Raw genomic sequence first — 27,131 nt, forward strand, 5'->3', positions numbered from 1 at the left:
TATACAGACACCCACTTGTTGTATTGTGAAGACAGAGCTGTGCATGCGTGCGTTATGATCTAACATATGTCGCTTATATTTTTTTCAGTTCCACAATAAAAGATGACATGTGAGAATAACGTAAGTATTAAAAAACACACAGTTTTAGGAGCGGTAGCAATTATAACAGTACAGATTATTTTAAGAGTTACTTCTTTAATCTATTCAAATAAATATACAGGCATGACTGAAAAAAAAAGTATATATATATATATATATATATATATATATATATATATATATTCCTTGTAAAAATTAGTGGCCACCTACCAGAATTATTTGCTGACATTTCAACAACAGTGAATGGCTCTCAGTGTTATCAAAAAGACACAAAGTTTTTAGAGGACCACTACAGCTCTGCATAATGTTACATGAAGTTCTTTTCCAGAGCATGCTGCTGTTCTATGTCATTTCATTCTCATGGGACAATTTAAGCCCAACCTGGCAGGGTCAGAGCCCTGGGATTATCATCAACATTCTTAGTGGTGTGCTTATCGTGGAGTATTCTCAAAGAGCACACGCCATTACACCAGCATAGCTCATGTACTGATAAAGCTATTTGTAGTCCTGTGAAGACATTGAAAAAATGCAAAGCTAGGGAGGCGGGCCCAATTCAACCCTTTGTTTAAATCAGCGAAATTCATTCAAGGTTCAAACAAATGAAAAGTTGTTTAATGCCCTAGGCCTCGTGCATACTGGGTATTTTAACCATTTAGGGACCGCCCGTCGCAGATATACTGCGGCAGGCCAGCTCTATTGCACATACATCGTTTTTGTGTGATAGATACAGTGGGCATAAGTGCCCGCGGCACGGAGCGGGAGCCAATGGCCACAATGTCCGCCAGCCACCGCTCCGCAGAGAGGCAGAATGGGGATCTGCCTGTGTAAACAAGGCCGATCCCTGTTCTGACATGGGAGTACTGAGAGATCGTCTGTACCTAGTGATCAGGAACAGCGATCTCTGTGTACTCCCAGTCAGTCCACTTCTCCCACAGTTAGAAAGAACCTCCCTAGGACACACTTAACCCTTTGATCACCCCTGGTGTTAACCTCTTCCCTTATACATGTTATACATGTTATACATGTATTACAACACATTACAATGAACACACTCCACCATGTGTCCTAAAAACACAAAGTACACTCCATTATTCTTCTTGCTCCACTCACACCACACCATGTAAATCATACATAGGTTACTTCTTTTTAATACAGGGGTGTTCTAGATTTTGTCATGCAGAACATGTGCCCCAGGTTTTCTTTTTAGGAGCCCTGAGTCTGCTTTGCAACAGTTATTGCCAGACAAGAATCTTGCAAACAATGTACTTTGTTCAAAATTGCCCATATAGATTTTTTAGATTTTGGTTATTATTATTATTATTATTATTATTATTATTATTCACGATTTATATAGCGCCAACAGTTTACACAGCGCTTTACAATGTAGAGGGGGGGACAACACAATTACAGTACAGTTCAAAACAAAAGGTACAGGAGGGCCCTGCTCGTAGAGCTTACATTCTAAAGGGAGGAGGTGGTGGTTCAAAAGGTAATAGCTGCAGAGAATGATTTGATGGGGGTGGCTTCTCTCGGCAGCCATTTCATCCAGCCAATCAGGGAGCTTTGAGATTGTCACATACATTCTGACAGTCTTCGGACTCCCTGACCAGCTGCTTGTTACAGTCACACATTCGACTATCTGAGTTGCTGAGGAGGGAATTGCTATGCACTTTAGCCGTCACTTATTGCAAGTAGTCAAGAAGTGATTGCACACAGTTCTTTTTTAACAGATTAAATGCTACCTTTTCTTTTTATAAATTGTGTTTCATTCATAGAAGCTGTAGTATGGCGTCTATGAATGGAAGAGCTGGGCAGAAAAAGTGGTCATAGTCAGGCACTCCTGATAAGTGCCTGTGACAGTGCCCTTAGTTCTATTAACCCCTGTCACACCAGAAGATTTTTTTTTTTTGTTTAATAAATTTTTATTAAAGAAAAATATAACAAAGATATACATATATCTCAGAATAGATGCATTCTTGAAAACACAACAACAGAAGCTTCAGCACTCACATATTACAATGAGTAGTTATAAGCTAACACTCCAATAATTGGCTCAGAAGCTATACAAAGTGTTAATATAACACCAAAAAAAACCAAAGGATTAATACTTTGTGAGTACATCACACCAGAAGATAACATAGTTGTATAGTTGTTAAGGTTGAATAAAGACACCAGTCCATCCATTTCAACCTGAGTTTGTGTTGTATGTGTGTGTTTATGCCACATTACTGCATTGGGGGTGGGGGTGGGGGGGGCATTGATGGAGGAGGAATTATAGGGAACCATGATACAGCAGCACAGGAGAAACAGCAAAGCAATAGTGAGTCGTATCCCTGATTTTTGTGTTTTTTTATTTTATTTTTATTTTGACTACACTTGGGCTTTAAGCAGGTGTTCAGGATCTCCATGATTTGCTGACAAAAAAGGGGAGGAGAAGGGTTTAAAACAACCCCGGGACTTTTAAGGTGCTTATATTTTAAAGTAGAGAATAGATAAACATGTATGACTTATCCATAAAAAAGATTTTTATCACAATTTAATATAAATTACACAACATAGTTAAAAAGTATGTATCTCAGTATGCACATCCAGTAGTAGGCGAAGTGGTATTTCTTCGACTGTTTGCCTACTATTGGATGTGGATACTGAGATACATACTTTTTAACTATGTTGTATAATTTATATTAATTGTAATACAAATCTTTTTTATGGATAAGTCATACATGTTTATCTACTCTAAAATATAAGCACCTTAAAAGTCCCGGGGTTGTTTTAACCCCTTCTCCCCCCCTTTTTTGTCTGTTAAAACTTATGGGATGCGGTGCTAAGTGCTGACTGCTTCTGCCCTCACTATTGTCTATAATCTCCATGGTTTGCTGTATATGCAGCAATTCTGTTTATCAGGCATATGAAGAGTTGCTTTTCTTCAGTGGTCAAGCACAGACCTTTGAAAATTCTATATGGAATGGATTGACAAGCCCCATCAAATCCTCCAGTGCCCTTCACCCAAAAAAAATAAAAAAATAATTGATGATTTCAATCAACTTGTGAATTTGCACTTTATATGTAAAGCTCTGTGTAAATTGTCAGTGTTATATAAGTACCTAAAATAAATAAATAAACTCCTCTTTTACCAATCTACTCTGCACCATTTAATTAGGCTCCCTGCCAATCTTGACATGACTCTTGCTTGAATAGCCCAGACAAAACAAGCAATTATATATCATTTATATAATTTATATATCACAGCATACCAAACAAGTTCAATGTATGGATCACATGTGGCTGTAAAATGTTTTCTGACTTTTTTTCTTTTCTTTTTTTTTCTTTTCAGGTTGCAAATTTAGGCAAGAAGGTCGTCATGTTTTAAGTCTATAAATATATTTTGTTAGCCTTTCATTGACAACATATTTGTGCTTTGTTATCCTGTATGGCATAAACATGTGTTCATAACCATGTAGATACTTAGGCTGGCTAATAAAATGTATTTGGCAAATTGATTGTATAATTTATTTTTAACAAAATATATAAAATAGTTTATGTTTGAATTCCTAGCACTGTTGTTTCTACCTCAACTAAATGCTCAATGACACTGACAAAAATGATGATGTGTGAGACCTTAAAGTAATTTGATTAAAAATGTAATCTTATCTTTTCCTGGAAAAAAAACATGATTTGATAACCTGATGTACCTACTTTGTTATGCATAAACATATTTACACTTATACATTCTTTATTCTCAATTTGTAGACTGTTGACTTAAAGCAAAACTCTCCAGACAAATATATATATATATATATATATATATATATATATATATATATATATATATATATATATATATATATATACATATATATATATATATATATATATATATATATATATATATAAAAAGAATATCAAATTAAAGCATAAAATAAGGATAAAGGAGCTTTTGCTGTAACACACACTTTTAATTGAAATTTGTCTCAGCAGTACTTCTTTTCAGCCATAGATGGCCTCATACTTTCAGGCAGAATGACCACCAGCTTAAAGAGGACCTGCAGTCTGCTCACATAATTTGTACTAAAAACATATTTGCCATTCTGAAGCTTCCCTCCAACCACTTTGCATATTATTTTATATATGCTGTGATTCTGTACTTGCTAAATATGCTGCAGAAATCTCCCTCCACTGAGTCTGTCTGCAACCATTTTAACTGTGGGCAGCTGAAGCTGCTGCCTGTTCACCTTCTGGATTTACACAGACACACAGAGGCACACCTCCAGCTCTGCAGCCCTGCAGCTCTCATTGGCCCTCTTATGACTCACCCCCCCCTTCCTTCCTGGCAAACTCTCACGAGAGTGAGAGACAGCCTTGCATGATGTCATAAGCCTAGGCTAATGACCAGCCAAGAAACAGGAAGTGGGCTGTATAAGGTAATTACTGGCAGAAAAAAAAAGTTTTTACTATCCTAAGTTAAAACAACAAGGGCAGAAGATTTAGTAGATGGAAAGATAAAAAAAATGACTGAAGGTCCGCTTTAATTTAACTCACTGCTAAGCCCAGGTTGTCATGAACCTTCCCCCTGGGCTGGATCTTAGGCCCCTTTCACACTGCGACGGGGGCGGCGTCGGCGGTAAAGCGCCGCTATTGTTAGCAGCACTTTACCGTTGGTATTCGGCCGCTAGCGGGGCGGTTTCACCCCCGCTAGCGGCCGAGAAAGGGTTAAAAACCACCGCAAAGCACCTCTGCAGAGGCGCTTTGCCGGCAGTATAGCCGCACTGTTCCATTGATTTCAATTAATACACCACTCCTTCCCCGCTCCAAAGATGCTGCTGGCAGGACTTTTTTTCCCGTCCTGCCAGCGCACCGCTCCAGTGTGAAAGCCCTCGGGGCTTTCACATTGGAGACAAAGCAGCGGCACTTTCGGGTCGGTTTGCAGGCACTATTATTAGCGCAATAGCGCCTGCAAACTGCCCCAGTGTGAAAGGGCTCTTACACAACCCAGGCTCAGATTACTACTGTACCGAATAGTGCTCACCTGTCATTCCGTAAGGGCCATTCAATGCAGCAGTACAATCCACTGCCACTAGGGAACAAGAGAAAGAACATGCGATGTGTACCGGCCAGAAGACCCCTAATGGTAAGATATATATTTTTCGCCAGCCAGTATTATGTTTATAAAAAGAGTTTAAGGCTTAGAGATTGATGACCTTAAATCAAAAACATTCTATAGGCAGCAGTTGTAAGGACAGCATTTTTTTTTTACAGGCTTCATATCTCAGTAATGGAAAAAAATGAATCACTCTGTGTATATATTAACACAAAAGAAACTGTTATCTTCACCTTTTATTTAGCTCAATATTAACATTCTTTATGTAAAGTCCTTTCAAATGTGAGCAAACAAATTCTTTATATACATGCAGTTGTAAAGATAGCGGTATAAACAGGGCTGCTGATAAGGCAGTACAGCCAGCCCTTCTGTACTGGGCCTACGCCTCATCATTTCAAAAGGGGGGTCCGGGCATTTGTCGAGAAGGAGAGCCAGCAGTACTGCCTTATTGTTGGCACTTGTGACTCTTGTGCAGTGCTGCTGGCTTCTACTTTTCTTTTCATCCTCCAGCTGCACTGCAGGGGCATCATTTCTAGTATCTGTGCCCCCTCCCCCCTGCTGTCTGGGACCCCTGTGTGACCCTTTCCCCCACAGTGCCGTTTTCCGACCCCTCCTCTCCTGCCGACAGCTGCTGAGGGCGCACAGGCGAGTTGTTTTAGGATGCTGAGAGGGGGGGTTCACAATCCTGAATGAACACAGGAAGCGATTGGTACCGATTGCTTACTGTGTGGGGTGCAGATATTGCCTTTGTGCCACTTTTCACTTGAATGGGTCTTGTTCAAGGAGGGTATCATTTCTGCCATGGCTGCAGAGCATAGCATAGCTTTTTAGCAAAAAATATCTCAATATTTTCGGGGGACCCTGTCAGGTAGGTTGAACAGGGCCCCGTGAGTTCTATCTGCAGCCCTGAGTATGATTAATAAGAAGCGAACCCAGGCACATTTTCTTGCATTCAGCAGCTGTTTCCTAGGATTCACCCAGCAGATTTACAGCTAAAACCCTCATGTGAATGGTGCTAGAAGGATGCAGTCATGAGTGAGTATAGTGTGAACATAGCAAGCCATTATAAAAAAAAAAAAACTGATTTTCCATCTGCAAACAATAATGCTTTAAATTGCTAGAATTGTTGACACTTTTTGTTACAGCATATTTATTTAAAATTACAAATTTAAATGCCCAATATATTCTGAATGATATAAACATAATTATTGCCGTAGACTACAGTTACATTTATCAGATTCTAATAAAGATGTTAAAGTGTTAAATAAAAAAGGGATATTGTCTAAATATAAGAGGTATATATTTTCAGGAATCTTGGTTTATCCTCTGTATTACTTTCACATCTGTACAGTAATCCAGTGTGATATTTTTTCTTTGTGCAGGGGTTTCCGGAAATAAAGACCATTCAGTGCTGCTCTTTCTCCATGTGCAGGCTGACGGGTCTTATATCCGCCCCCTTCTGTAATTTTCTACTGGGCAGTCTGTAGTAGGCGGGGCCTGCTGAATCCCTCCCACAGCTCTGCTCTGTACACAGGACAGTGATATCACCACTACTTTGAGTATTTACAGGAAAAGAGATCATACACTTTAAAGCGGGGTTCCACCCAAATTTTGAACATTATCTCTATGCATTCTCTTCCTTGCCTAGATGCTGACATGCTGTGTAAAAAAATTTAAATCGCCGTAATTACCTTTTTTTTCTAATCTTCTTAGCACTTCCTGGTTTTCCTCCCATGGGAGTAGGCGTGTTTCTAGCCTCTCCCAGACCTCCCACAGTCCCCTGGGAGCTAGTCTCAGGCTTCCCAGCATGCATTGTGCAACAGCGTCATCACAACATCTCGGTGAATGCTGGGAGCACAGCATTCACCGCATCCAGGAAATACATGCTTGTGGGCTTCAAATGCCCACAATGAAGATGGAAACCGCCTTCAGTGAATTTTATAAGTTATTCTTTACAACGAAATCGGACACAGGCGGACTTATTACACAGAACATGTGAGTAGATAATCATGAGAAGAAAAGTTTGTGAATGAACTCCAAAAAAAAAAAACGATAAATAGGTGGACCCCCGCTTTAAGTAAAAGTCACCAGTATGCGTGGATAAATACTTTCAAAGTTTTTTACCCAATAGTAAAACAATACAATAACATTTAAAAGCATTATCTCCTCAATAGAGCATACAATTGCTGCACTATCTGTAATATTATGGTTTTAATTCATAAAAAGATCTTTGAATTTATATAATCAAAAACATCAAGTGGAATGCAAGACTGGTGATAACTGTACTACAACAGAATAAATTCCTTTGTAGGAGTGATTGATCAGTGCAAAGCGAGTAAAATACAAATAATAGTGAGCAGCGCTCATTTTAAATGAAGTTTCCAACTTGGATTAAAATTCTGTGTCTGCCAAGGAGTCCTGTCAGTAAAAAAAGTCTAGCTTTATATGGTCTGCGCTTTACACAATTTTTGAAAATTCCTTGTGTCAATCAGGTGAGGGTTGGACCATCAGTACAAACAAATGGCAACCACCCTAACCTATAACTAGCCTTTGCAGCTAGTTGGACCATGTAGGGCTTCACTAGGGAACATTTAACACTTTTAAGATTATCCAAAGTACTTCTTCTAACTTGCTTAAAAATCTATGTGCAATGAAGAATCTGTTTTGCCCAACAATTGAGTGTAAGAGAAGTTTGGGGGTCCAGAAGGCACAGTGATGCTTTTCCTGAAAACTAAATTCTCTGCATTTTTAACCAGCTGCAATGACCCCACCTTGGTCAGCTGTCAAAGAAACATACATTTCCAGTGGGAAATTTGCCCTCCCTCCTATCTCAGTAAAACTACCGAAAAAAGTGGTATCTCCTGAAGGTGAGAAGAAATCCCACCTTGAGCAGGTGTCAACCGAATAGGTACCCTCATTGGAAGATCTTTAAGGGTTCCAGTAATAACTGTATAGTTCTACATTTCCTTCACTAGCAGAGCCGATACACAGCAGCCACAGTTTTGCTAATGAAATTATATAAAAATATAGTGCATTCCAAAGATATAAATCCCACTGTGGAGTTGCAATTAACCATGTGGGATTTATAATCCTACAAAACTGCAGTGAGAAAAAAGATAAGGGATGGAAGCAGGGAGGGCAATGGGAGAATAGGAAAATGAGAGATGAAGGGAGAAAAAGAGAGTAAACTTTGCAGGAGATGATGGCTATTCTTTCTTTGGCGGTATACTGGAACTTATTGTCCTCTACATGTGAGAATATGAACATCTTTCTTTCAACATGAGGGCAACAGGTCTGTCCTGTCCACACATTAAATATACAGTCGGAATTCTCCTTTTCCTTTTTGGTCAAAGGATTCTAGTTTAATTGACAAAGCAGTATTATATGGTTCAAGGATGCACTGCTAAAGAAGACGTGAAAGAGGGGAATGGGGGCTGCCATTTATGGTCTCTTTCTGAAAATCATAGTTATTTGGCTGTAATATTTTGCTGTAAATGAATGTCACAAAAGTTGTCTCTATAATAGTTACAAAACAAAGACTTGGAAACCAAAGCATCTTCATGATCACCAAAGGACTAATACTCATAAAAGGACAGGTCTACAATGGCAGCCTTCATAAGTCTTGTACATTTAATGTACTCTACGTTCAAAAATTTGAAAACCAGAGCAGTTTTGGGCATTGGATCAATCTACACTAACCAGTCCATGATATATAATTAATATAAGCCCCTTATACTCTTGAAGAACTGCATCCCTCAAAAGATGTCCAACAAAAATGATTGGCTGGGAGATATGTTATTAGCATTAGCAGTGCTGGGACAAGGTCATCCAGCACCCAGGGCGAACATGCCAAACTGCGACCCCCCCCCGGGTTGTGCATGACTAATCTAACCAATGCCTGATAGCCACACCTGATCATTACACTTACGTACAGTTACATGCAGGACCATCTTTAACTAGGGGCAAAAGGGGCAGCTGCTCGGGGCCCAGTCATTGTTGTGGGGCCCAAAAGAAGCTGCCCCTTGAGCCAGCACTGCCTGAAAATAGTTGATAAGTGAATTTGGGTTGGCCTAAGAAAATGTTTGTCCAGGGTCCAATCAATATTAAAGACGGCCCTGGTTACATGCAAAGGTCAGGACTGAATAAATAACAAAGTGCAAGAGTCAGGAGCAAAAATAATGACAGAATACAGGAATCAGCAGCGGATAAAGTACAGAGTGCAGGGGTAAGAAGTAGATTATATACAATGTGCAGGAGTCAAGAGTCGGTAAACTACAGAGTGCAGAGACCAGAAGTATATACACCCTAATGCACAGCAGTACCCCCTATGAGAAATTTCACACCTGCATATACTGTATACATGCACATACATTCTCACATATATACATAGAACCACTCATTATGGTTAATAATATGTACCTGTCTGACCCAAGTAACTTTGTCTTTCATAGAGAAAGTTACAGGAAAAAATAAAGGAAAATATAACAAAAAATCCACCCTTGCAGCGTGGCCTCCTGTACTACATGGGTTAAATGCTCATTTAGTCTAGGGGCAGAGGATTAATGTAAAACTACTCAAAGTGGTTGTAAACCCTCTACAACCACTTTTACACACAGGTAAGCAGGTAAGCCTATATTAAGGCTTACCTGTAGGTGCTTGAAATATCTCCTAAACCTGCACGGTTTAGGAGATATTTACAATATACGCTTACGCCAACGTCATCGGCCCACGGTCGTGCCCTTTCTAAGGGGATCGTGCCGCGACTGGTGGCTCCCGCACGCAAGCGCCCCCCCGAAAGGAAGAGGGCTGAAGATGGACGCCTCCAGCCAGCGGGGACAGTGGTGACATTGCAGGCTTCATTTTCAGGTAAGTGACACATAATGTATGATTTAACTTTGCTGGGAAATAAAAAGGAAGTAAAACCCATCAGGGTTTACTTCCTTTTTAAGCTGGTACACATGCATAGCTTTTTTTGTTCAGCCAGCCACAAGAGAGGTGGATGCAGAAATCCTCCCTGCTGAGACATTGTATTCTGACAGCGGGGATCCTCTGCTGTCAGAATGCACAGATCAGCGCTGCAGCTGATTGGCTGCAAGTTGCTGATCGAACAAGGTTTTTCCAGCAGTTCTATTCTACAAAAGCTGATCTGATGATCTGCTTCAGTCTAACAGGCAGGGCTACACACAGAGCCAGTGCAAGGATTTTTGTCTACTCAAGCGAAGTAGCCGTTCGCGCCCCCTCCCTCCCCAATTTTCTGGTAAAGTATAAAAGATGAGGATGTCAAGTAAATAGATACCCAACATGTCAAACCTTAAAATTGTGTAGCGGTGCCCGCTGTGGGGTCACTGCATGTTTCAGCAACCACACATCACCTTGCTGATCAGACATCCATTTTGGAACACTTTCTCCAGTCAATAAACAGTTTCTTGCTTGTTTTTGTTGTTTTTATTAGGGGAAGAAACTTGGATGGGGAAAAGGGACATGGGATGCCCAAATGATAAATCTTTCTTAGTAGAAAAAAGGTAGTTGAATCCAAATTGACAGTCTCTGCTACTTCACATCTCCTCCAGCACATTACTTGAGATCACTTACTTGCCTCTACTGTCTAATTCTAGATTCCTGTCACCTTTAGCACATGGCTAGGCCTCACTCTGAATAAGTCCTAACATTTTCCTAGTAGCCATTTTAGATGAAGAAGATACCGTATTTATCAGTGTATAACGTAAAATCAGGGGAAAATCGTGGGTGCGTGTTATATGCCGATCCCCGCCGATCCCGATCCCCCACTGATTGTGAGCGGAGGAGCGAGCGCCGCCGATATACACATAGCCGAGTGTACTCGGCTTGGCTTGGCTCCGCTCACAGTCATGCCCAGGGCCGCCCTATGATGAACATAACACAGGGACTGGGCGTGACTGTGAGCGGAGCCGAGCCAAGCCGAGTACACTCGGCTATGTGTATATTGGCGGCGCTCGGCTCCTCTCGGCTCTGCTCACAGTCACGCCCAGTCCCACCATTGGATCTGTGTTATGTCCATCATAGGGTGGGACTGGGCAGGACTGGGCGGGACTGCGAGAGGAGCTGAGCCTAGCAGAGTACACTCGGCTTTGTGTATGTCGGCGGCGCTCGTTCCTCTCCGCTCACAGACAGCGAGATCGGCGCCAATTTTTAATAATCAGCCTGCAATGAGGCTGGGCAATGTTGCATAGAGACTGGGCAAGGTTGCAAAGACACTGGGCAATGCTGCAAAGACACTGGGCAAGGCTGCAGATGGACACTGGGCAAGGGTGCAATGATGGACAAGGCTGCAGATGGACACTGGACAAGGCTGCAATGATGGACAAGGCTGCAGATGGACACTGATAAGGCTGCATTGATGGGCATTTAAATGTAAGTTTTTTTCCTTAAACTTCCCTCCTAAAAGTTTTTTCCTTAAAATTCCCTCCTAAACTTGGGGTGCATGTTATATGCCGGCGCGTTTTATATGCCGATAAATACGGTAATTGTGCTAACTGATCCTTGGTGGACTACTGCTCCCAGCATATCCGATGCAAATCCTGCCAACCCTCCTGGCTGCTGGGACTTAACTTCAACAACACCACAGTCTCTCCCTCTGGCTCCACATCTAATCCTGGCATGTCTCTCCCAGAGCTTCTCACTCACCGACCATGGCATGGATGCCTCCTAAAGGACTTTCCTGGCCTTGTTCCCGCTGTCTTCCTCCTGCTCCTGTTCCAGGACACCTCTCAATGACCGTGTAAAGAGATGCTCCCTCCCAGCTCCAGAGCTCCAGGCCCAAGGTAACCCCCCCAGAAAGAGGGTCCCTCAAGGGCCACCACAGCCTAGCTCACCATCATTCAGTTCTTCCACCCGACAACTCCTAACACAACAGGCTGAGCATGGGTATATATAGGAGGTCTGTCCCCTGCCAATCCTAGTTGGGGATTGGTCAGGGCTCCCAAATACACCCCATGTCACTCCAGCACTCTGCCCTGCCTCTTTTCCAGAACCTTCTCACTGGAAACAGAGGAGTCACCAGAGAGCTGAGGCACATGTCAGTCACCTGCTGCTACACTAAACCACTCCCCTGCCACGGGTCAAAAACAAACAGGCCTAGCTCACAGCTAGGCCTGCCTAAATTTGCCTGCACTGACAGTAAAACCACAAACACTACTCTAGCACCTACTTAACTAAGGTAGATGGTGCTACACTTGCATGCAATAAAACAAAGACAAAGTGCTACTATCCTGGAATGTGAAAAGATCCTGCAGAGCTGTTGGGTGCAGGATGAGCAGTGGCACAGTTGCAAGCACAATTAGTAGAAGTAGACGATCCACACTTCATACATGTTATTCCATAAAAGACACTTGTGGTACAGCAGATATTAATGCGTTTCAGCTGTGTGAACAAGGCCAACATGACTGAAATGCGGTAACATCTGCTGTACCACAAGTGTCTTTTATGGAGTCTCATTCAATTTGAAGATATTTAAGAGCATGTATGGAGTGCGGATTGTCTACTTCTGTTAAAATTTTGTGCGCCCCAAGAACTTCAGTACCCTAAATTTTATCATAGGCAAAGCTTTAAAAGCCCCACAGGTCATCAGTTTAGAGTTATGCAGGGGCTCTGGTGCTAAAATTATTGCCCTCACTCCAGCATGCGCGGTGATATATAACATGTGTATAAGGTAAGGTGCAGCGCAAAAACAGGTAAATTAAAAATACAATGATAAATGCTGTATTAAAAAAGCAATCATTAAAAAGTCCAACAAGAGAAGGGAAGAGGACTAAAAGTCTCAGCAAGCACCAAGAGGATTCCATGTGACAATCGCACAATTCAAGGAAGATAATGGTGACAGACCCTCCACCTTCAGAGCAATCGCTTCGCTCACTTTAAGGACTGGACCACTGAATTAACAGATGGTCAAATAGGCAGGTCCCTTCTCATAGGGTAGATGATCCAGGCAAAGACAGGAACTCCAGTAGATTCCCCAGAATATACAAAAGGTGAAGCAAAAACGAATTGTCGGCCAACAAACACGAACGTAGTGACGTATTAGACGTACTACGAGACTACAAAGAGGAAGTTCAATTGTCATGTGCCACCCTTTAGGCTCCTTCTGCTAATTTCGTGTTAGTAGAAGTTTGGTGAGAGTTGATTTGTGCTTTTCATTTTGCGCTTTTCAGTTTCTGAACAGCCATTCGTCAACCAGCCATGTTGCGTAATTGGAGGAGATAACGTGTTATTTATTTTTGGCCTTGGAGTTATTGCTTTGACCCAAGTCCAGTCCAGGAACAGGAGGAGGAGGATTTCTTGGATCAAAAATTGGTTGCTTTATTAATTGTGACCAATTATTTCATATGCCTTTGCTGCGGGAGCTCCAGGAGAATAATCTGGATGATTTTTTGGAATTATGTCCGGATGACGGACCCCTGCTTTCACCAACTCTTGGCATTGTTGACCCCCTATATTAAGAAGCAGGACACATGCATGAGGCTTTTATTTTATTTTTTGGTTGAATAATGATTTGATGTGGTATATTTTCTATATTTTTGGTTGAATATTGACAGATAGCATGTCTAATGTGTTAATTCTCCATTACGAATACTAGTTTAATGCTAGTTTACAAGACCGAACGCTTACGGCTTGTACTTGCTTCCGAGCATGCGTGTTTGTACTTTGGACTTTTGTGTGACGGACTTGTATACACACGCTCAGAAAATCCGACAACAGACATTTATCCGCGGAAAATTTATAAACCTGCCATCCAACATTTGTCCACGGAAAGTTGGCCAACAATTGTCTGATGGAGCGTACCAACGGTCGGATTTTCTGCCAGCAGCCTCTCATCACACAATTCCCGTCGGAAAATCCGATCGTGTGTACGAGGCTTAAGTGCTTACTGTGGATCAGTTACAAAGCAGCTTTATTTTAAAAATGGTTACTCACAAACGGCTGTTTAAAAAACAGCATTTCCATCACAGATGGCTGAGTGGTGTGTAAGATGCAGGTCAGCAGCGGGTGACATTAGCACGTAGCTCCTTCTCCGTACGTGTTATGTTCATAGAACTTCATCAGCGGGGCGTTGTTTTTACTTCCTTCACCTTTTGTATATTCTGGAGAATCTACTGGAGTTCCTGTCTTTGCCTGGATCATCTACCCTATGAAGGGACCTGCCTATTTGACCATCTGTTAATTCAGTGGTCCAGTCCTTAAGGTGAGCGAAGCGATTGCTCTGAAGGTGGAGGGTCTGCCACCATTATGTGATTGCATATAGGTGACTGGATCTCTTTTATAAGGCATCCAGGATCTATCAGTATCACTTCCACATTGGAAGCCAAGAATCAGCTTGTAAAAAGCACATATATGCAGCATGTTAAAAATCTAAATCCCCAGATAGTGGCTGGGAATTCAGATTTTAGTGCCCCCCCCCCCCCCCCCATCCTAGCACCCTAAGGCAGCTTCCTAAGCTGCCCTTGTGGTTGCACTGGCCCTGGCTACACAAAGATCAAAATTCAGCTGGCCCCCTGCTGAACCAGATGAATTTTGATCAGTGTGTACCCAGCTTTACCATATTTGTTGCTCCAGTAGGCTCCTTCCACTGCTGTGTCTCGTCCTCTGCAGCGTTTGTATAAGTTGTGCCTGGCTGTGGTCACACTTCAGCTTCAACATCATACCATATAGGTGTCACGATCAGGGGTCAGGCTCGAAGACCAGTTGCTATAGCAGTAACCGGACTACCACCTACCAGCAGGATCAGTGGCGGCTGGTGCTCAAATTTTTTTTTTCTTAAAAATATTAAACCCCCCCATCAATTGCAGCCTCACTGTAATAGAACAAGAATATGTAGAATGTGGGACTTTAAAGGTACAACATATGCATGAAAACACTATTAAGTAAAATTATATAAATATTTATTGAAAAAACTGTTTGAAAAGACAGTGAAAAATTAATACATGCAGCCTCACTGTGTCCATCAAATGCAGACATTGTGCCCATCAAATGCAGCCACTGTGCCGATCGATTGCAGCCATTGTGCCCATCAAACGCAGCCACTGTGGCCATCATATGCAGCCACTGTGCCCATCATATGCAGCCATTGTGCCCATCATTTGCAGCCACTTGTGCCCATCAAACGCAGCCATTTGTGCCCATCATATGCAGCCACTTGTGCCATCATATGCAGCCACTTGTGCCCATCAAACGCAGCCACTTGTGCCCATCATATGCAGCCACTTGTACCCATCTAAGTGCAGCCATTGTGCCCATCAAACGCAGCCACTGTGCCCATCATATGCAGCCACTTGTGCCCATCAAATGCAGCCACTTGTGCCCATCATATGCAGCCATTATGCCCATCAAACGCAGCCACTGCGCCTATTATATAAAGCCACTTGTGCCCGTCAAATGCAGCCACTTGTGCCCATCATATGCAGCCACTTGTGCCCATCAAATGTAGCCACTTGTGCCCATCATATGCAGCCACTTGTGCCCATCAAATGCAGCCACTTGTGTCCATCATATGCAGCCACTGTGCCCACCGACCCCTCCACTCGTGGCCCTGTCAGCACTGTCTCTGGTGGCAGCACCCCACCCCCCATGTGTCTCCGGTGGCAGCACCCCACCCCCCGGTGAGCGCGGCTCTGGCAGAGGGGACTTATCGCAGCAGCTCCTCCAGCGTGTCTTCTCCGCTCCTCTTCCTAATCGCCAGGCATCCCATAAGGGGGCCCGGTGCTTTGGCCGATCAGGAAACAGGTCTGCCGTCCTGCCTCCTGATTGGCAGGGAAGAAGGTTAGTGTGAAAATAGCGAAAATGTATTTGCTATCGTCACACAATTGGGTGGGATCAGGGCGCACTCTATTTTGAAGCCTATTAGAGCCTCTGGCTCTAATCAGGTGCTTCAAAAAGTACCACCCCCTCCCACCCCCGCCATAGGAATCCATGCATCTGGCGTCCTGAAAGGGCTAGTGTTAGTACCAAGTCGCGGGCCTCAGGATTGCCTCACCAGCAAGTGAACAAGTCAGGGTCCAGTAGCGAATAAGCAGGTGAGGATAAAAAAAGTGTAGTCAGTAAATAAGCCAAAGGTCAGTAATGAGTACTTGCAGGTTGGGATCAGGCAGAAATGTAATCAAGGAAAAAGCCAAGGGTCGATAACGAGTGGTAGAAAAATATGAACAGCAGCAGGGAAGATGAGCGCGAGATACAGTATTGGCTGAAGAGAGCACAATAATCTGCCAAACAGGGAGTGCAGAGACATGACTTAATCAGGAAGTTCATGGGAGGAGCAAAGAGTTCAAGGTTCAGCAGAAGTCAAGGCACAAGGCAGGGTTGTCCAATGGATCAGGGAGGGTTCTGTCCAGCATTCCAGGTAGCCCCACAAGAAGAGTCATTGCCAGACGCAGCAGAGGTCCTAGGTTCAAGTCCGGGTCCTGACAACGGGGTTAATGTTCCTGTGTGGTATGTGAGAATGCTGGGCTTTGGGTGAAGGAAGAGAGCAGGGGAACTTGGAATCAGGTAAGTAAAGGGGGTTTTTCCTTCCAGCACTGCAAGGGTGGGCTTTTTTTTTTATCTTCCTGAAGTTGGGCTGTAATATGGCACCACATCCCTTGTCGTTTATGTTCATATTTTTGAATAGGTTAGGAATATACTGGGACTTTTCAGGCTCTGCATAGATGTATGCCACATACACACTATATTTTATGAAAAATAATGATTTTTAATAGTGTCTATGTGGCATACATCTACGTAGACCCTGAAAAGTTCCAGTCAGGGCCGTCTTTAGCGCAGGGCAAACGGGGCACTTGCCCTGGGCCCAATCTTTGTTGGGGGGCCCGCGCTAGCCGTAACTTGGGGCCCCGATCACAGCTTTGCAGAGCGCACAGAGGACACAGGAGGATGTATTCCTGCGCTAGCCAGCTGACAGGGGGCGGGGCCGGGAGCTCCACTGACGCTCTGACCCCGCCCACGTGCAGCCTGTGTACTCGGAAAAGAGCTTCTGTAGTGAGAGCCAGTGATCGGAGTGCGAGTGTCAGTGGAGCTCCCGGCCCCGCCCCCTCTATACTGGCTGGTGAATACAGAGGTCCGGGGACGGGAGCTCCAATGACACTCCCACTCCGATCACTGGCTCTCACTACAAGCGCTCTATTCCCAGTACACAGGCTGCACGTGGGCGGGGTCAGAGCGTCAGTGGAGCTCCCGGCCCCGCCCCTCTCAGCTGGCTAGCGCGGAATACATCCTCCCATGTCCTCTGTGCGCTCTGCAAAGCTGTCATGGGGCGACAATTCACGGGTGATGTGGGCCCAGGGCCCACCCAACAAAGCATCAGTGGAGCTCCCAGCTGCTTTAGTGAGAGCAGAGAGTGGAAGCCCCGCCCACAGTCCTGAATGTATGTAGTGAGTTTGGCTGGCCAGGTATGTCCTTACAACCATAGAATGCCTGATTGTTTAAACCCTGAGCTGTGTTATTTAACTGTAAAGCTGTGCATTGCTGAAAGTTCTCTGACCATCACCTGCAGTATGTCCGCAGTCTCTGGTAATCTCCTGCAGTATGTCCGCAGTCTCTGATTGTCTCCTGCAGTATGTCCGCAGTCTCTGGTAATCTCCTGCAGTATGTCCGCAGTCTCTGATTGTCTCCTGCAGTATGTCCGCAGTCTCTGATTGTCTCCTGCAGTATGTCCGCAGTCTCTGGTAATCTCCTGCAGTATGTCCGCAGTCTCTGATTGTCTCCTGCAGTATGTCCGCAGTCCCTGATTGTCTCCTGCAGTATGTCCGCAGTCTCTGATTGTCTCCTGCAGTATGACCGCAGTTTCTGATTGTCTCCTGCAGTATGTCCGCAGTCTCTGATTGTCTCCTGCAGTATGACCGCAGTTTCTGATTGTCTCCTGCAGTATGTCCGCAGTCTCTGATTGTCTCCTGCAGTATGTCCGCAGTCTCTGGTAATCTCCTGCAGTATGTCCGCAGTCTCTCATTGTCTCCTGCAGTATGTCCGCAGTCTCTCATTGTCTCCTGCAGTATGTCCGCAGTCTCTGATTGTCTCCTGCAGTATGTCCGCAGTCCCTGATTGTCTCCTGCAGTATGTCCGCAGTCTCTGATTGTCTCCTGCAGTATGTCCGCAGTCCCTGATTGTCTCCTGCAGTATGTCCGCAGTCTCTGGTAATCTCCTGCAGTATGTCCGCAGTCTCTGAGTGTCTCCTGCAGTATGTCCGCAGTCTCTGATTGTCTCCTGTATAATGTCCGCAGTCTCTGATTGTCTCCTGCAGTATGTCCGCAGTCTCTGATTGTCTCCTGCAGTATGTCCGCAGTCTCTGATTGTCTCCTGCAGTATGTCCGCAGTCTCTGGTAATCTCCTGCAGTATGTCCGCAGTCTCTCATTGTCTCCTGCAGTATGTCCGCAGTCTCTGATTGTCTCCTGCAGTATGTCCGCAGTCTCTGATTGTCTCCTGCAGTATGTCCGCAGTCTCTGATTGTCTCCTGCAGTATGTCCGCAGTCTCTGGTAATCTCCTGCAGTATGTCCGCAGTCTCTGATTGTCTCCTGCAGTATGTCCGCAGTCTCTCATTGTCTCCTGCAGTATGTCCGCAGTCTCTGGTAATCTCCTGCAGTATGTCCGCAGTCTCTGATTGTCTCCTGCAGTATGTCCGCAGTCTCTCATTGTCTCCTGCAGTATGTCCGCAGTCTCTGGTAATCTCCTGCAGTATGTCCGCAGTCTCTCATTGTCTCCTGCAGTATGTCCGCAGTCTCTCATTGTCTCCTGCAGTATGTCCGCAGTCCCTGATTGTCTCCTGCAGTATGTCCACAGTCTTTCATTGTCTCCTGCAGTATGTCCGCAGTCCCTGATTGTCTCCTGCAGTATGTCCACAGTCTCTCATTGTCTCCTGCAGTATGTCCGCAGTCTCTGATTGTCTCCTGCAGTATGTCCGCAGTCTCTCATTGTCTCCTGCAGTATGTCCGCAGTCTCTGGTAATCTCCTGCAGTATGTCCGCAGTCTCTGATTGTCTCCTGCAGTATGTCCGCAGTCTCTCATTGTCTCCTGCAGTATGTCCGCAGTCTCTGGTAATCTCCTGCAGTATGTCCGCAGTCTCTCATTGTCTCCTGCAGTATGTCCGCAGTCTCTCATTGTCTCCTGCAGTATGTCCGCAGTCTCTCATTGTCTCCTGCAGTATGTCCGCAGTCTCTGGTAATCTCCTGCAGTATGTCCGCAGTCTCTGATTGTCTCCTGCAGTATGTCCGCAGTCTCTCATTGTCTCCTGCAGTATGTCCGCAGTCTCTGGTAATCTCCTGCAGTATGTCCGCAGTCTCTGATTGTCTCCTGCAGTATGTCCGCAGTCTCTGATTGTCTCCTGCAGTATGTCCGCAGTCCCTGATTGTCTCCTGCAGTATGTCCACAGTCTCTCATTGTCTCCTGCAGTATGCCCGCAGTCTCTGATTGTCTCCTGCAGTATGACCGCAGTTTCTGATTGTCTCCTGCAGTATGTCCGCAGTCTCTGATTGTCTCCTGCAGTATGTCCGCAGTCTCTGGTAATCTCCTGCAGTATGTCCGCAGTCTCTCATTGTCTCCTGCAGTATGTCCGCAGTCTCTGATTGTCTCCTGCAGTATGTCCGCAGTCCCTGATTGTCTCCTGCAGTATGTCCGCAGTCTCTGATTGTCTCCTGCAGTATGTCCGCAGTCCCTGATTGTCTCCTGCAGTATGTCCGCAGTCTCTGGTAATCTCCTGCAGTATGTCCGCAGTCTCTGAGTGTCTCCTGCAGTATGTCCGCAGTCTCTGATTGTCTCCTGTATAATGTCCACAGTCTCTGTCTCCTGCAGTATGTACACAGTCTCTGATTGTCTCCTGTATAATGTCCGCAGTCTCTGATTGTCTCCTGCAGTATGTCCGCAGTCTCTGATTGTCTCCTGCAGTATGTCCGCAGTCTCTGATTGTCTCCTGCAGTATGTCCGCAGTCTCTGGTAATCTCCTGCAGTATGTCCGCAGTCTCTGAGTGTCTCCTGCAGTATGTCCGCAGTCTCTGATTGTCTCCTGCAGTATGTCCGCAGTCTCTGATTGTCTTCTGCAGTATGTCTCTGAACCTCTCCTGTAGTATGTGTATTAATGTGCCCCTTTACTTGCTCAATTATTTGGGATTGCTCCACTGCTCAGTGAGAGGTAATGATGTGCATGAACCTCTAGCAACCAATCAGCAAACAGTAGTGATCTGCTTTAATCTCTAGCAACCAATCAGTAAGTGCTAATGATGTGCTGTAACCCCTAGCAACCAATTAGTGAGCGCTAATAATGTACATTAACCTCTAGCAACCAATCAGCAAGCAGAAATTATGTGTTGTAACCTCTAGAAACCAGCCATTGAGCAGTAATGATAGGCTGTAACCTCTGGCAAACAATTGCAATCGCTGCGTGATCTGCTGCAGTAAACTGATTTCGAGTCTACCTGCTATTTTTTGTATGTCTCAGAATGGAGGGGGGGCCCCAAGAAAATGTTTGCCCAGGGCCCAATCAAAATTAAAGACGGCCCTGGTTCCAGTATATTCCTAACCTATTTACGATTTTTACTTTCTTTTCAGTAAACCTGCCCTGCAAGTTACAGCACAGAATGATACAGCCTGGAAAGCAGAACAGGTCAGGACTAACAGGTGGAGAATATGCAGTCTGTCATCCATACTCTGTTATCTTCAATTTGCCAAGGGGTGAACCCTAATGTCTGCTGGGCAGGAAGCAGTGGTCAGGGCTGCAAAGTAATGGCCAGGATAGTAGTGGCCAGGACAAGTAACTGCTTGTCCTGGCCACCTGTACTGAAGTTCTCACTGTAACAGCCCCAATCCAGCCAGCAAGCTCTGACAGGAACCTGCTCTGGGAGACAGTGTGTTTCTCCTTTCTGGAAAGAGGCATGGCTGCTTCATAGAGGGGAAGCCGGTAATAGGTGTGGGCTCTTTCTTGGCTCTGTTTTTGGCAAGGCTTTAGACCTCATTCACACCTCAGCGTTTTGTAGTTTGAAGCTCGAAGCTTCAAAGCGCTGGAGGAGAAAAAATCAGTTATTCTCTATGGAGATGGTTCAGATCTCCACTCCAAGTCACCTGAAGCCAAACGCCTGAAGCTCATAAGAGTTCTGAAGCTTTCTTTGTAGCTCAAAATGGGCAGATTAGCGTGTTTTTGAAGCGCTTTTTGTTCCATAGAAAGCACGGAAATGCTTGATTTGAGAGTGTTTTAGCGAGCTTTGTTGCGTTTTTCTGCTCAAATGCAATAGTTAAAAAAAAATAATAGTAATAGTTAATACATACATATTAAATAGAATACATGAATAAATAATCATAATAATCATAAATAAAATAACCCTAACCCCACCCCCTACCCCTAATAATAACCCCTAATAACCCCTAACCCTAATCCTAACCCCTAACTCTAATATTAATGCCTAATTTTAACTCTAACCCCAAACCTAAAAAAATTAAAAATAATAATAACTAAATGAATAATAATAAATAAAATAAATAGATTAACTCCTAACCCTAACTATCAACCCCTAACCCCTCACAAAAAAAAATATTATAAAAAATGAATACATTGTAGAATAGTAGATAGATTTTTTAAGAAAGGCCTGGATTATTTCCTAGATACACATAAAAGAACTGAATACTAATATTTATAGGTAAGGTTGATCCAGGGAACATCCGACTGCCTCTTGGGGGATAAGGAAAGATTTTGCTTTATTGGGGTTTTTTGCCTTCCTCTGGATCAACTGTGAGTATAGAATTATTTATTTTTTCCCTTCTATTGGTTGAACTGGATGGACTTGTGTCTTTTTTCAATCAGACTGACTATGTAATAATATATAAATAAATACATAAAAGTGGATGAAAATCTGAAAAACATAGCAACAATTTTACTATGTGCAAAAACTGAGCAAGTGATAAAAAATGATAACAGTAATAAAAATACTGGTATTAATTGTTTGCAAAACGAACATCTGCAATCATTTGCTAGTGGACACAAACACTATAAATAAAGTAATTTTTCATTACTTTTCAAAATATTCTATGCAAGTCCAATCTGGGCATTTTTTCCTATAGTTTTTCTGTATGTATGATGTGAATGAAGAAGGCCTCAATGTTTCAGGTCACTAATGAATTACAGCAATCGTCCACTCTGTGGCAGTGTTGAGTCTTAGTTGAAGTGTAATCAGTACATCAAAATGCTGTTGGTTGAAAGAGTAGTGGATTAACTAATTTCAGCTTCCAAAGAACTGACTCAATCTTTTCCACACCCATGTCTTTGTGCATTTATGGAAAGGGCGCATTGCCAAGACATACATTGGCTGATTGCAGAGATGTTATTCTGGGAGAACTATTTTACGTGCAGAAAAATGTGAGAGTACAAAATAGGCATGTATCTTAAAATGATTAAAGTGACTCAATATTAATCACTACAAAAATAAAAACATAAAACCCAAGCCCAACAAAAAGGTGCTATTTATAGTTGCAGAAAAACACAGGGGGTTCTGAATCACCCAAATTAAAGAGGTTTAGCATACAACCTCTAGTAACCTACCCACTCACTATAGTATAGTGGGGCTCTATGGCCAAAAAACATAGCATAAAAAAGAAAAGGTAGATAAACAAGGCTGCCTAAGGACCATAATCATGAGCCACCGGAGTATGATTACTAAAACAATCAGGAAAAATTGTATAAATTTATTGAATACACAAATAGTTCAATGCAAAACAAAGGAAACTGAAAAATGTAAAAAGGATATATATACACTGTATTCAGTTTAGCTAAATCCTGTTTTTCTCTTCCTAATATACTGACAGGCAGGCAGGTGTTTTTACAGTATTTCCAGCTACTGTACTGTGTATCCTGCACAGTCTCACCTACAGTATAGCAACCTGCTGCCAGGTGCTTGTGTAGGTTCATTGAAGTATTTCCAGCTACTGTACTGTGTACCCTGCACAGTCTCACCTAAAGTATGGCAACCTGCAGCCAGGTGCTTGCTTGTGTTTGACCACACTGTTGGGTACATGCTCCAGGAGAATGCCCAGCGTTTTGAAGGCTCTGATGATGATACTGAGCTAGATGAAGGCAGTAACGTGAGCACGGACAGAGGGGGTGCCCAAGAAGGACAGCAATCTGGCAGTCATGTTCCCCCTGCTGCAGCATACTGCCAGGTTTGCTCCAGTGATGAGGAGGGAGGGGAGAATGAGGTCACTGACTCAACGTGGGTGCCTGATAGGAGAGGGGAGGAGGAGGCACATCACCAACGAGGCAGGATGCCCTCCAGGGGCCAGCCTAAGGGCAGTACACTGACTGCATCACACCGCAGGGCTCCGCATGTGCAGGGCGCTGCTGTCTCTGCGCGTTATTCCAAAAGTTCTTTGGTGTGGGCCTTTTTTGAGATGAGTGCATCAGATCGCACCGCTGCTATTTGCAACATATGTCTCAAGCGTATCTCGCATGGCCAAAATATCTCCCACTTGGGCACCACATGCTTGACCAGACATATGTTGACCTGCCATGCAGTTCGTTGGCAAGCGTACCTAAAATATCCACACCAAAGAACAAAGAGGACCTCTCCTTGCTCCTCATCAGCTGGGATCTCCAACCCCACTATATCTTCAGTCCTCTCTGAGACCTGCACTGAGAGGAATGAAGGTGTAGAATTAGGTGTGTCACAGCCAAGAACTTGCGGGAAATCTGCTATCGGTACACCAACGTCAGATTGTACCAGGCAAATTTCCCTGCCCCAGCTTCTGTACCGCAGAAAGAAGTTCGCTCCCAGCCATCCACATGCCCAGCGCTTGAATGCTAGCTTGGCAAAATTGCTAGCACTTCAACTGCTACCTTTTCAGTTGGAAGACTCTGCACCCTTCCGTGAGTTTGTGGAATGTGCAGTTCCTCAGTGGCAGGTTCCCAAACACCACTTTTTCTGCCGATTCCGGCTCTCTACCAGCATGTGGAAGGCAATGTCTTGGCCTCACTGGACAGGGCGGTCAGCGGTAAGGTGCATATACCGCTGACTCATGGTCCAGCAGGCATGGACAGGGACATTACCTAAGTTTACGGCTCATTGGGTGACTCTGCTGGCAGCTGGGAAGGATGCAGGACAAGGTGCAGTAGTGTTGGAGGTTGTTCCGCCACCACGCCTCCAAAATGCCACTACTAATGATTGTGACACACCTCTCTCCTCCACCCCCTCCTCTTCTTCTTCCCCCAATGGCCTCTTCCTGTGATTTGTCCTCGGAACCAGCGGTGCTCCGTAGGCGTTCAAGGGGCTACGCAAGTACGCAGGCCAAAAGATGCCATGCGGTGCTTGAGCTGGTGTGCTTGGGGGAAAGGAGCCACACTGGGGCAGAGGTTCTGTCAGCTCTGCAGGGGCAGGTTCAGAGGTGGTTGACGCCACGCCAACTTAAGGCAGGAATGGTGGTTTGCGACAATGGCACCAACCTCCTCTCTGCCCTCCAATAGGGACAAATGACCCATGTGCCCTGTTTGGCTCACGTCCTTAACTTGGTGGTGCAGCGGTTCTTGGGCAGGTACCCGGGCTTCCAGGATGTCCTGAGGCAGGCCAGGTGTCAGGAAAGGTCTCCTCCGCTGGTGATATCGATCATTTGGCATGCAGTACTGAGGTCCACCAGCAGATGTCTCCTGGCAGTTCGGAGCTGTCAGAAGAGCTCTTTCCTGCAAGTATTCTATCACCTTTGGGCCGCAGTACTGGCGTCCACCAGTGGAGGAATCCTAGCAGTATGGAGCAGGTATTCTCCTCTGCAGACAGGTGTCACCTGACTTTAATTAGCAGAACTGTAGTATAAATACCTGGCAATTGCACACTTATGTTGCCCTGGTATGGTTCCTTGAGTCCCGACCTGTATCCTGTTACTCTGATTCCTGAACCTGAACCTGAACCTGAACCTGAACCCGAAGCCTGATTCCTGGAACCTGTTCATCCTGTTTCCTGTCCGTTACCTGAACCCTGGACTCTGAGCCTTGTACCTGACCCGTCCCTCCTGTGATCCATCCATCCTCTCTTGTCCTGTTTATCTCCCTTCCCAGCTACTGATTCCCTGTTTATGACCCCGGCTTGGCTTGACCACGATTCTGGTATTCCCTCTTGTTACGCACGCTGGTTGGTTTAATTTCACTGTTTGTTTGGTTGTTCACTCTGTATTGGTGGTGTGTTCATATATGCATTTTCCTTAATAAACTTACTTTCACCTATTTATGTCTGATTCACTCTGCCGCAGTCACACAGTTCTGGTCACATCTGGTTTATGACAGAATACCAGGGCCATCCCTGACCAGAAGTGGCTGCACAGGGGAACCATTTTGATTCAGTTGGTTGCAAACATGAATGCCGATGAGGTTATTTATTTTTCTCTGCTGGCATCTTAAAGTGGTGATTATTGTCGCCAGGCTTTGAAAGGGTGGTCTAGTGACCAGTTGTTTGCCACTATACGTTGGCTCACTCCCTGGTCGCTCAGGGTTATATATTGTTTGGGGAGGTGCAGCCTTTGATCAAGCTATGTACTGAGCTGGCCCTGCCCTGTATTCCAGAGGGCCATGATGATTTCACTCCTCCTTTTGATATGAACCAGGTTGTATCTCTAGTGTGGCTTTTTGAAGATGATCCAGCCAATTTTTGTGAGCACTATTCAGCCTGTTCCCCACAGGTGATTGCTGAGTGCATTGTGTCTGCTCAGTCTTTTGTTAGACAGGGAGATTTAAATTCACAGTTTGTAAAACCTATACTTTCAGCATGGTCTGACATGATGTAAGCAGCTCCAGCCAAACAAACCACCTCTGCCACCAAACACCAGCCTACTCAAATGTATGTTTCCCCATCACCCATGTCAACCGCAGTTGCAGCTCAGTATACGCTGCTCCCAACCCAATACCCATATCTGGTCTCTGCTCCCTGTACCTATCCTGCATTCAACCCACCTGCCTCTTCTCAGCTGCCTACAATCCCACAGGAACTTCCCCCAGCTACTGTTACCTCTTCTCTACCATATCCCAATCCTCCTTTCCAGTCTGCTGCACCCCTCACCTACAGAGCTTCAGTGGCTAAGCCAAAGAAAAAACGAAAGTTTTTTCCAACCAAATCGATCCTGCCAGTAACCCAACCTGCCTCCGCACCAGCTAATCCAACCCAGTCTGACATCCCAGTCCCTGCCCTCCAGCCTGAAGTCTCGGTGCCTGCCCTCCAGCCTGAAGTCTTGGTGCCTGCCCTCCAGCCTGAAGTCTCGGTGCCTGCCTACCAGCCGGATGTCTCGGTGACTGCCTTCCAGCTTGATGTCTCCACTTTCCAGCCTGAAGTGCCCATACCTGCTTCCCAGTCTGATGTGCCTGCTGCCCAGCTTGAAGTACCTGCTACTCCGCTTAATGTGCCCATGCCTGTTGCCCAGCTTGATGTGCCTGCTACTCCACTTGATGGGCCTGCTGCCCAGCTTGAAGAACCCATGCCTGCTGCCCAGCTTGAAGTCCCCCTGCCTGCTGCCCAGCCGGAAGTGCCTGTGCCTGCTGCCCGGCCGGTAGTGCCCGTGCCTGCTGCCCAGCCGGAAGTGCCCGTGCCTGCTGCCCAGCCTGAAGTGCCCATGCCTGCTGCCCAGCCAGAAGTGTTCCTGTCTGCTGCCCAGCCTGAAGTGCCTGTGCCTGCTGCCCAGCCTGAAGTGCCTGCTGCCCAGCTGGAAGTGCCCGTGCCTGCTGCCCAGCCGGAAGTGCCCATGCCTGCTGCCCAACCGGAGGTGTTCCTGTCTGCTGCCCAGTTGAAAGTGTTCCTGTCTGCTGCCCAGTTGGAAGTGTTCCTGTCTGCTGCCCAGCCCGGAGTGTTCCTGCCCGCTGCCCAGCCTGTAGTGTTCCTGCCCGCTACCCAGCTTGAGGGGCCCGCTGCCCGGCCGGACACCATGGACTTTCCCCAGCAACGGCTAGTTGGAGCGTCCGGAGGTCGCTC

The 27,131-nt window shown here is 45.0% G+C and overlaps 1 protein-coding gene across 1 annotated transcript in view; it reads left to right on the forward strand.

The window, feature by feature from the left end:
- LOC141128673 (myosin-binding protein H-like) overlaps positions 1 to 3,595 on the forward strand; it is a 110,788-nt gene extending 107,193 nt beyond the window's left edge. The window contains exons 10-11 of the mRNA XM_073616103.1: positions 89 to 120; positions 3,434 to 3,595. Coding sequence (XP_073472204.1) covers positions 89 to 99 — 11 coding nt within the window. The 3' untranslated portion in view covers positions 100 to 120; positions 3,434 to 3,595. The remainder of the gene's footprint in view (positions 1 to 88; positions 121 to 3,433) is intronic.
- Positions 3,596 to 27,131: the final 23,536 nt, after the last annotated feature.

The sequence above is a fragment of the Aquarana catesbeiana genome, linkage group LG02 (assembly GCF_042186555.1).
Source record: "Aquarana catesbeiana isolate 2022-GZ linkage group LG02, ASM4218655v1, whole genome shotgun sequence".
Taxonomy (NCBI): domain Eukaryota; kingdom Metazoa; phylum Chordata; class Amphibia; order Anura; family Ranidae; genus Aquarana; species Aquarana catesbeiana.